Genomic DNA, 11,937 nt, shown 5'->3' on the forward strand with positions numbered 1-11,937 from the left:
TAGCAAGAAACTTGCTCCATAAAAACAGACCCCCAAGGAAATGTGTTGCTGGATTTCAGCTGCTTGGCAACTCTCTCTGAGTACTTTGATTTGTCACAGGAGCTGCATGCTTCAGGCTGACTCGGAAAAGCTGCGGCAGGCGTGGATTAAGGCTGTTCAGACCAGTATTGCCACAGCATATAGAGAGAAAGGGGATGAATCTGAGGTGAGTTTAAAAATCCACCAAACAGCAACCCCCCCTTTAGATCCTGAAAATTTTACATATGTAAAACCTCTTTTAATGAGAGGGAGGGAAAAAAAGAATCCATTGTTTGTCTTTCAGTGGAAATGCAATGAAATTTTGAAGGCTGTGAATTATATCTAATCTGTCTTTCACTTCATCATCTTAAAATTACTATGGCCTATATGTTTTTTTTTGAGATTGTTCTGTAATGTGATTAAAATTCATAGGATATTCTTATATTCAGTTTTATATATCTTCTAAAAGCCTAAACATTTTTTTAGTTCTGTGGCTTGCCTTGGCAGAAGAGACTTTTCGTGGATTTCAGTGCACAGTCAGTATCTGTGGGACTTTTAATTTCTTTGATTTAGCATGTGTCTCTTTTTTGGTTTGTTTGTTTCTTTTCTCTTTTAGAAACAGGAAAAGAAATCATCCCCTTCTACTGGGAGCCTAGAATCTGGGAATGAGACAAAAGAGAAGTTGTTGAAAGGAGAGAGTGCTCTGCAGAGAGTTCAGTGTATTCCTGGCAATGCTGCCTGCTGTGACTGTGGTTTGGCAGATCCTCGCTGGGCCAGTATCAACCTGGGAATCACATTGTGCATTGAGTGCTCTGGGATACACAGGTTGGGGAACTCCTCACAATTGCATTTGGTTTGTGCATTGACTTAGTTAGGAAGGGTGGTGTTTGCCTCTTCAAAGGTATATTGAAAGAAAATTAGAGACCCTTGTTCGTAAACAGAATTAAGGTAACTGCTTTATTTGCATAAATTAATGGTAAATCTGTCTGAGGTAAGATATAACATATAGTTACAGGTTAATGTGGTTTTTTTCCATGCTGTTTAGGAGCTTGGGAGTCCACTTCTCAAAAGTAAGATCTTTAACATTGGATTCATGGGAACCTGAACTCCTAAAGGTATGATAGTATTTTTGAAACAGGTTTCTATTTGGTACTTTGATTGTTGTTTTAAAGCCTCTGCATCAGAAAGTTCAGTGCAGGAAACATATTTGTACCCAGTGTATGTCTTGCAGTTTTGAGCAGAAAATGTTTATAGTTGTGTGTTGGTTTATTTTAATTCACACTTTCTTACAATTCATGATCATTTGTGCTACAAATTTGCAATTGAGAACAACTTAAAATGCCTTCAGCTTCACAAGTGCACTCTGAGTAGCAAGTTTCATCTGATCCTTTCAACATATGAAAAGGCAAATCTGTTTACAAACTAATAATGTCTTTCAGTGGGCTGAAAATTTTGAAAGCAATATATCAGCCTAAAGCATGATCATACTCAAAAATTTGAATGTCAACTCTGAGCAGTTAGATGCTTCTGGCTTATAGGAGAATACTCATGCAACTGCTCTTGTGTGCTATTTGTGTTCCAAATTTCTAGCTTGAACCATGGTTATAAAAATCATGCGACACTGAAATCCTGAAATAGGAACTCATGCATGGATGCATGCATGCAACTGGATAGCTCTGCAAAGCATTTGTTTCTAGCTGTGATGTTCTGGCACTTAGGTATTGCTTCTCTATGCTGAACAATCAAAAGACAGGGTGCTTTTTTTGTGGTTAAATAATTTTAATATCAATGTGTTCATACTGAGAAAGCAAGCAACCAACCTCCCCCCCTGCCCTCACCAAAAAAGCTGTTCCTCTTGTACTATTCATGTAAATACCTGAATTCTGCCTGGTATTAGAAACCAGAAATCTGTTTGCAATCCATAGGGCCAGATTCTCCTGTAAGTATTATCTCCAGGCTGGTTTTTGTCTTTGTTCTTTTTCTATAGTTGTATCAGATTATGATTTAGCAAAAATGTCCAGTGGGTAATTGATTGAATTATCTCTTGCTGATGGGGTAAGAACAGCTCCTGGCAAAGCTGCTGGAAAGAGCACCTTTGTTAATGAGGCCTGCAGGTGTCATTCTGGTGGTTGTTTTTTCAGGCACTTTAAAAGTGACTATATTTTTTTTGTTATTTTACTCAGAATTTTATCTCTCACTGATTGTTTCATTATTATCATATAAACTCATGCTTATTTCTGTAAGTGTACTTTAACTAGTGAAAACCCTAAGTTGTAGATATAGGCTGAGTGAGGCTAAACACAACTGAATAGCTACCTATTTGCAACTATATTTGAATTTATTTATTTTGCTTTATAGCTTATGTGTGAATTGGGAAATGATGTTATAAATAGAATATATGAAGCGAAGTTGGAAAAAGTGGGAGTAAAGAAGCCACAATCTGGAAGTCAAAGGTAGTATTTTACTAGCAATGCCTGTTGCTTCCTCTTATTGTTGCTTCCTTCAGCCTCCAGCTGTAAAAGATGCTGCCACTTCACTGAGTTACACTCCTTTAGTGTACTTGTTTCCCTGTATCACCAGTATGTCTTGCTCTCTCCTTTTTCTCACTCTCTCTTTATTGGATATTCTTCTGTTGGTCCCTTCCTGCTTCTCCTGTTCATTTCTTCTTTTTGTGATCTCACTCCCTGCTTTTGATGACAGCTCTAGAGCATCATTGTGGATGTGTGGATTTTGTTTCCTCTCTGCTTGGTACCAGCTCAGCCAGCTGTACTCAGTGTGTGAGTGCTCCTGGAAGGAGCCTGTTGCTGTGCCTTTTGTTTACAGTGACTTTGCTCTTCCATTTGACTTTTGTTCCCTGATGCTCAGAATGTTCTCATCTTCCTGCCTACATTGTACATGAGCTCTGCTGCTTTACAGCAGCCTTTAAATCATTGTACTGCTGTCTTCTATTTCTCTCATGCTGATCTGTGTTTGAAGATGGATTCCTCATGTTTTATGCCGCTGCATAGGATATCTCTTAAAACTTGCTTTTTTACTACCTTTCCAGTTCTGTGCTGCTTGCTGCCCAGCAGTTTTATAGTATAGAAAACTGCATTTTGTGAAGTGTTGGCAATTTGGAGAAAGTGGTAGGAGATTTGCTAGATATTCCTTCTAGTGGTAACTGCTTTTCAGCAGTTTCAATGCAATAATTACAGCCCCTTTTATCAGTTTGGCACAACTGCTGTTGTGTCTTAAGATGATAACCTCAGGTTACAAGAAAAAATACTTCAGTATGTGATATGGAACTGATGGCTGTGCCTACCTAAGGCTTGTTACTGTTTTCTTGTGTAATCTTAATGTTCCTGTAACAAATGTTGCAATTTATATTTACATAAGAAACTAATTATATTTATTAATAGGTTATTAACATGTATAAAGGTTTAATACAGGTAACATAGAGTAACTAATGCTTATTTCTTCCACATACCACTTTCCAAAGTTGCTGTCTGAAAGAAAATACATGTATATGAACTTAACAAAATTACTTTCTTTTGAGCCTTGTGTAAAATTTAATCAAGAACCCAGAAAGTGACAGTGTGCTTTGCATCTTTCTGAAAATGTGCTATAGGTGTGTCTTATGTGCAATGCCAAGCTACAATTTTGGTTACTTACTTTAGTACAAACTAGACATTCTTTTAATACATGAAAATACTAAAATACTAGCTTACTAACTCCAGGGATTTTGTATATGACAGGCAGGAGAAGGAGGCATACATCAGAGCAAAATATGTGGAAAGAAAGTTTGTAGAGAAGCAAGCTGCATCAGTACCTCTGCCTGAGTCTGGAACAAAAGTTTTGCCTCCAAGTCAGGAAGAGAAAAGGCACAGTGGCCCTGAAAAGTCCCTTTTGTCAGGGGAACAAGGTGCAGCATCCCAAAAAGGTATTTACACACTTCTCTCCTTAGCTGTATTACCTATCTTCTTTTTACGGTAGCATATTTTTATATTAATTGACTTCTGCCTCATGCAGAGAATTTGGAATCTGTTTTTTAATGTGCTGTAGCCTAGTGTAGTGTAGGGGAGAAAAGACTTCTCCAGAGATGTGCATTTTTACATGGGGAAGGATTTGGAATGGGGATGCTTATAATTCAGAAACATATTAACCACCTTCTTTCCTCCGTATTTTCATCCTTCTTGATTTTTCCAATAACGTTCTTTCCTGCCCTATCCTTTCCTTACTGCCTGCTTTGTGCTTTGCTAACCTGCATGTCCCAGCGGTTGCTGTAAGTAGCGACGAGGCGAGGCGGGAGTCTCTGTTCTGTCCTGATGAACTTGATTCACTCTTCTCCTACTTTGATACCTCTTCAAAACTCCGTAGTAGTAAGTACTACAGCTGTGGCGTGTTCAGTATTTGCACTAGTGATGCATTGTGTTGTGGCCATCTCCCTGCTTCAATCTATTGTCTCCAGGCTGTTGCATTGCTTAGTATTTTCATGAAATAATTTAAGCTTTTTTACTTATCCTGATTTTTTTTTTCATTTCTAGTTATCTTTGACATTTATTATTATTATTATTATTATTATTATTATTATTATTGTAAATGTTATGGTTACAAAATGTGACTTCATATTTTTCTATGGATGCATTAAGAATAATGAATAATAACTAGCCATTTTTTTAAAATTGTGTTCAGGACCAAGTATAAAAGCTTGCTTTATTATCATGGTATCTGTGAAGAGCAGGTAGCTTCAGCTCTGCATAGTAATTGTAGTTTCTCCCCAAAACAGTCCGAAGCAGTGACAGTGGGATCCAGCCGAGTGCTGAGGACAGCAGAGAACACCTTGCCTCTACTATATCAGCCAACAGTTTGTATGAACCAGGTGTGTTAGGCTTTGCACTTTAAGATGAAAGTTTAATCACTTGGTAATTTTTTTGTTTTTGTAAAAAAGATCAGTGCTTGGTGATACAATTCATGTCTGCTCTCCTGGTTGAAATGCTTTTAGCAAGGGTAAAATTTGCCTGAGTGATCTTTCCTTTGGGCTTGCTACCAAAAATGACATTTAATCCTTCTAAATGGGTTCAAAGAGCTATGGTTTTTTCCAGTCAGATGAGACCGATCCCGAAACACTGATTTTTTTTTTGCAGATAGAGAAATGCTGTATTTTGAGAAAGACAAGTCTCCATACAAATGCATTATCCTTTTATAAATGCATAAATCCATGGAGATACAATTCCTGTTGAGTCACAGATAATAGGCTTTTATGTGTTATTTGTGCATTCTTGCTTAATTTTTCTATTTATGTGGAATTGACCAAGTCTTTAAACATTACTCCCTCTACTCAGAAGTTCCATAAGTTGATGAATGAAATTATTTGCTAATGTTAGCATGCTGTTCTTACAGATGTATTGAGTATGGCTTCTCAAAATTTCCAAAAGATTTATTTATAAAGCAAACCTATTCTTCTACATCAAAGCACTCTTCTAAGGTGTATTTTAAATCCAGTAGTTCACAGCTGTTATTGCAAGCATATGGCTTGGATCTTTTTTGTCTGTGCTGTAGAAATATTTATGATGCTGTAACTCACAAAAGGTTTCATGTAACAACATCTTTATTTCTCAGACTTCACTCTGTATAACTGTTATTGAGATGAAGAGTATGCTTTAGTCCAAAAGATTATAGCCACAGCAAGTAATTGGTAAATGGCAGTGGTATCTATTAACAAAAATTAGGTCATAACAGCATTAGCCTTGTATTCAGGTGTAGTAAGCTGTTGCAGATAAAAGATATACTTGTATGACTACATAGAAAATTAGTTTCTTGCACTTTAGAGTAAAACACACTCCAAACCTTAAACAACTTCTTAGAAATTACATGGAATATATAAATTGAAGGATATACACATGTGCCAGTAATGTGGAGAGAATGTTTTCTGTGCAGTAGTAGTTCTGTGAAGAGACTGTGCCTGAATGCTGGAGCTAAAGGCATTTGTGACTTCCCCTGGCAGAACAGGGCAGCAATACATAGCATTCTGTGAAAGCTGAGCTACCTATTGCCAGACACATGATGTTTTGATCAGAATTCCAAGAAGTACCTTGTAAAAACACGGATTATGTAAGCAATTTTTTTTTCTTTTTAGAAGGAGACAAGCAAGAGTCTCCAGTGTTCTGTGACTCCAAGCAGCCTAGTCCAGGATTGCAGCTATATCAAGCTGCCTTTGAGAAAAATCTTCCTCACATGGCAGAAGCATTGGCCCATGGAGCTGAAGTAAACTGGGTCAATGTGGAAGAAAACAAAGCAACACCACTCATTCAGGCAGTGCGAGGGGTATGTGATATGCAGCTCTGGTGATGGGGGAGGAGGGCAAGGGAAATAGTGATATTTCTGTGTCACTGTTCCATTTGTGCTGCTTGCTTGTAATGAATATGATAATGTGATGCTGAAGTTGTGTTTACAGTGTTCTTTCAAATTTGTTTCTGAATTTTTTTTTTCCTGTTAATGCTTTGTTTGGAATTCTATATCCTAGTAGTGTTTAAAGTTGATATGAAAGCAACTCACTTTTTGTTTCCTTTGCCATGTGGCTCAGTGGTGAGAAGGCAGAAGAGGTTTGGTTTGATTCTAGGAATCTGGTGCTGAGTTGTTTCTTTGTTTTGATTCCATAGGGTTCATTGGTTACTTGTGAATTTTTGCTGCAGAATGGGGCCAATGTGAACATCCGAGACATGAAAGGAAGAGGGCCCCTGCACCATGCCACAGTTCTAGGACATACTGGGTAACTCACTGCCCCACAGTTTGTATATGGCCATCCTTTACTGTATCTGTTCATGTGAAGCTTCTTCATTGCCCCAGATATTCTGACATTTTAATAGTATTTCTTAAGCTCTGGATGTGAGAGGGCAAATAATATTTTGATTCAGCAGTCTCATCCACTAGAAAAACACACGTGTTTTCTAATGTGGATTAAATAAAGGGTTTGTTTACTAGTCTGTTAACATGTTCTAGATGAACTGCACTATTTTGATATATATGAGACTTTTGGTGATTTAATTTAAATACATTGTATCTAGCTTGACTTTATTAGCTTTTTTCCTTTATTGTCAAAAATATTCTTCAATGGTTTTTTTCTAAACAGACAAGTGTGTTTATTCCTAAAACGAGGAGCAAACCAGCATGCCACTGATGAAGATGGGAAAGATCCATTGAGTATAGCAGTGGAAGCTGCAAATGCAGATATTGTAACACTGTAAGTTGTACATTCTGTTTTCTGACTAGAAACTTAGATTTTGCTATTCTGTTTCAAGTTAAAAATACAAGAAATGTCAAAATACTTTAACATAAAAACAGGGGGAGCAAAAGAAAAATCAAATGCACTGTCTGTAGGTGACTTCTTTGATGTGAGATTCAGAAGAGCTTTGTAGGTCTTGCATTGTAGTCTTTTTTGTGCTTTAAAGATGACATTGCTCTTTTTGTTTTCTGAATGGCAGGTTGCGTTTAGCGAGGATGAATGAAGAAATGCGTGAATCAGAAGGACTCTATGGGCAGCCAGGTCAATACTCTACTAATAACCACACTGAAATGCAGTATAAGAAGTGTATACAGGAATTTATCAGTTTACAATTAGATTCTTAGTGTCTGAGGGAAATTAAAGATTGCTTCATACAATAATTTTTTTTATAAACCAACACATTCTAAAGCTTCGTTGAAATTCAGTGGTGTGACTTTGTCAGAGTATTTAGGGAACCTAAAAGGAGACTGTTTAAAGAGTGTCATTATAGCAGTGTGTTACTACAGCCATGACCACCCTATTCTGCTAGTAGTTGTCCACAGTTTTCTCCTATTGCTGTTCCATTGATATCTGTGTAATGTTAGGATTTACCTGACATTATTTAGTAGCAGCTTTCTGAATCAGCTTGCTCAGAGACAGTTGAAGAGTTCATCTTATTCCAGGACACCATTCTTCTTCCTGTGGAATGGTCCACTTTTTCTTTTTTAAGAAAAAAATGCTTGCACACCAATGTAAAAAATGTACATCAGATATTTCAAACTAACTCCAGACAGAAATAGGAAAGTATTATTTCCTTAAATTTTATTTTTAAATATTTTTATTTGTTAAGATACTAATAAGAAACAGAACAGTCATTCTTAAGTATGTATTTTTGTATGCATAGTATCTTTCCATTTGGTTAAAAAAACAAATAGAAGCTGGCAGATACTTGAGCCAACTCCAACAAGAAAGTAACAAATTATATTTAATGAATATGTGCAACTTTATTCTCAGGCACTCAGTCCAAATTTACACAATGTTGTGATGTGATACTTGCTTCCATAGGAAGGTAATTTAATATCCTGCAAATATCAATAATGAAGGCACACTTGGTTGTGAAGTTAGACAGCTAAAAACACCCTGCTATCCCTGGCAGAAGTGAAAGGGGAACCTTATTTTTAAGGCTGAGTGCTGACTACTCTCAGTTCATTCTTATAAAGCCCTTACGTGTTTCCCATTGATTCGTAAGGATTGGGCAGGGTGGGTGTTCCCAGACTGGAGCTGGAATATAGCCAAGGGGCAACACTGAGTCTCATGTTGAAATCCTAGATGAACTCTATTAAATAAACCAAATTTATTTCGTTTCTCCTTAAGAACAGGGGTTTTTAAAATTTATTTTTGAAATATAAAATTCAAATTAAAGCAGTAAAAGTACTATAGATGCTCAGGCATTCAAATGCTTTCTTTGACAGAGCTACAACTAATTTAAAACCATTTACTTGATTATGAGCTCAAGTGAGCTCAGAAAACATACAAAAAAACCTCTATTGCCAGTGTAGCCAAGTTTGATGTAAAGCTGGTTTTGGATACAGTGCCTACTACTTCACTGATAGTCTGACAGTAACAAATACTGAAGTATTTTTGAGTTTCCTCATTTTTATTTTAAGAGGTAAAAATAATTATTATCAGTTTCAAATAGTAAAATGCCTTTAAGAGGTATGTATTTTGGCTCAAAAGCTCTGTGCTATATCATAAATGAATATTTTAGATCATTTAATTGACCTGTCACAAATCCAAAATTATTATAAACCAGAAAATGTTTCTATAGTTTGTACAAAAAGCCTCAGTTGGTTACTAAACATTAAAAAATGGTAATTTGAATGCTTCACTCATAACAAATACAGGCACTACGTACATGAAAATGTGAAGTAGTTGGGGAGACTCTTTTCCCTGATAATTTATTTAAAATAGTATTTAGACACATTCTTCAGTTAGGTTGATGAAATAAAAAGCTGGCAAAGTCTTTAATGGAAAATGTTGTGACCTTTTTATCAGTTTGTATTGCAGTAGAATTTAGAGACTGCAGCTGGTAACAATCTGATCCAGATACTTTACAGCTGGTAAGGTGAGATTGACAGTGAAGAGCAGATTTGCCACAACAGGCAGAGATTGCCCAAAATCATGGGGAGGCTTTCATTAGAATAACTTCTGAAATTAAGGCCACAAGCTGTAACACAGAGTTGCAGCCAGGCAAACTTACTGTATCTTTGGATACCACAGGTCTTCCCCCTTCACTTTGTTAGTTATTGAAGTCTCTTTTAAAAGCTGAAGTCAGTATTTCAGTGTTTTGAATGTTTGTGTCTGCTATAGAAGGGTTGTGTCAGTGTAAGCACAAAACCTGTCTGCTGTCATGAGGTATCACACCTTTATGTGGTTTTAAGGGATGCAGGTCTTTTTCACTGCATATACATGTTAAATTATCTGCACTGCCCTTACTTTAGAACTCCAATGTTCCAAAATTATGATTCTAGGATCATAATAATCAAAATAAGGATTTTCAAGGCAATTGTGTATTCGCTGGGAGCTATGTGAGGGAAAATATCATTTTAGGAGTTTGCTGTCATCAGAATGAAGCCAACTGCCTACTTGTCAGCTCTAGCAATGCAGCTGATAATTGCTCATGTAGCTAATGGCATCAAAATTTCTAATTTAAATATATTTGGCTGGTTTGAACTACTGAGAGAATGAATATATTGCTTTGCAAGGTGCAGTTGGTCTTCCAAAATATTCCTTGAATGGGTACTAGCTGAAACCAGCTTTAAATGTTAATTTCTGGTGGTAAAGCCATATGTACCGTGGTACTGTTTCTGTATAATACTTGAGTGCTCACCTCCTGGTGCTACAGTACGTCTTGCTAACTCTTTGATATTAGCATTGCTACTTTTTCTTCCTACCTTTTCTTGAATGTATGATGTGTGCCTTTTGAGTTACTCCAGTGTTAAATGGTAAAGCAGTGTTACAGTATTTTTGTACATAGAATCTGCACTTTAGGGAAAACATTGCTTGGAAAGGGAATTTCCAGAATTCAGTTTTAAAGTAGAATTTTAAAATAATTATAAGGTTTACAGTACTAAGTATTTTAATGCAACATACAAACTAAAGGGGCACTTTATTTTAGTCTATTTTTGTATGTAATATTTTTGTTATGTAATAGAGTCAAAACTAGAGCCACAATGTATCTTGCAAAAATACCTTTTTTTTTCTTTCAAGTTCATTTGAAAGAACCAAGTATGGCAACTTGAACTGCAGTACCTGTTCACCAGTGGAACCCACTTCTGTATTAAAAGCATAATTGCTTTTGTCACAGAAGCCTAATTCTGCTTTGTGCCCTTCATAGCTGTTCCTTTGGTGAATGTTGCAGCTCCGTTCTGTGCTGGTCTCCCAGAGCAAGCAGTTCTCACAAGCTGTTTCAATAAAACCTGTCCTGTGCCTGCTCCATCTCTAGAACACAGAATCACAGAATTGACCTTTAAGGTTGGAAGGGACCTTAAAGATCATCTAGTTCCAACCTCCCTGCCATGGGCAGGGACACCATACTTGAAATTAAATCTGAAAACCAAAAGGGAATTTCTCTAGAAGTGACTTTTCCTAGTAGAGCAGTTTTGAATGTATTAATCTTTTAAAGTTTGGGAAGAATTGTGTCACTGCACTGTTAAATATTCCTGGAAGGTCAGTTATTATTTGTGAAAGTGTTTTTAAAAGACTGGAGTCTCATCTCCAAAAGAACAATAGTTTTGACATTGGAAATGTGCATTAAAAAATGGAAAAACAAAACAATGTAACTTTTCCCAGTAGTGCAAACTTTTAAGCACAAAAACATGCTTTTCTTCCACAATCATGTTAGAAAAAAAAAATCTTCATATTCAACATACATGATGAGATTTTGGGTTGATTTCTTTGTCATGCTATTAATCAAGCTGTCAGCAAGAAACAGTAGTGCTGGGATCTTGTGTCCTGTGTGGCCGTCTGTGTTGGGAAGACTGTAAAATTTGGATGGCTGCATAGTTCCTGACCCAACCAAATGTTTGATGCATTTAATTCCTTTTGAAGACAAAAGGGTATGGTTAGTGTTTTAAAACAGAACTTTAACTCAAGGTCCAAAATGCTCCAACAGATGAAAGAATGTGAAAATGAATGTAAAAATGTCCATTTTAAAGTGGTAAAAAAATGACTTGGCAATGACTCAAGAAGTAATCACTCCTGAATGTGTTTTCCTGTGTAGACAGGGAGAGGGAGGGAACACTTTTTGGAATATGTTCTAGTAGTAGAGCTGTGTTTAAGCACAAAGGGTGAAGATTTAAAAAAAAAAAAAAGATTTTTAAGGGAAGTATCATTGTTCTTATAGCTCAAACTGAAAAATGTAATGAAAGATGTAGATGAAATGAATGTAGAAATTTTATATTTGCTGAATACACCAAAATAATTTATGAACAATAGTTTATCTTCTTAAGATTGCTTATATATACATATATATTATTGCTTGCTGATTATTTCTTTCCTGGAGAGTTCTGTTTGGCTGTAAGAATTCTGATCTCTGTTTCCGAGTAAATCTTTATTTATGCCATAATTCTATTTTTCTGTAGAGAATCTTGGTTAACAGTTCCTTGCAAAAACAAGGA

General features: G+C 36.3%; 1 protein-coding gene across 2 annotated transcripts in view; it reads left to right on the plus strand.

Moving 5' to 3' along the window:
- Positions 1-11,937, plus strand: part of ACAP2 (ArfGAP with coiled-coil, ankyrin repeat and PH domains 2) — a 63,946-nt gene that overhangs the window by 47,227 nt on the left and 4,782 nt on the right. For both annotated transcript variants that reach the window (XM_082287680.1, XM_082287681.1), the window contains 10 exons: positions 100-205; positions 635-843; positions 1,064-1,133; positions 2,377-2,471; positions 3,753-3,937; positions 4,784-4,876; positions 6,134-6,321; positions 6,657-6,766; positions 7,127-7,237; positions 7,479-7,540. In XM_082287680.1, the coding sequence (XP_082143806.1) occupies positions 100-205; positions 635-843; positions 1,064-1,133; positions 2,377-2,471; positions 3,753-3,937; positions 4,784-4,876; positions 6,134-6,321; positions 6,657-6,766; positions 7,127-7,237; positions 7,479-7,540 (1,229 nt within the window). The remainder of the gene's footprint in view (positions 1-99; positions 206-634; positions 844-1,063; positions 1,134-2,376; positions 2,472-3,752; positions 3,938-4,783; positions 4,877-6,133; positions 6,322-6,656; positions 6,767-7,126; positions 7,238-7,478; positions 7,541-11,937) is intronic.

This window comes from Coloeus monedula, assembly GCF_965178545.1.
Source record: "Coloeus monedula genome assembly, chromosome: 10".
Lineage (NCBI taxonomy): Eukaryota > Metazoa > Chordata > Aves > Passeriformes > Corvidae > Coloeus > Coloeus monedula.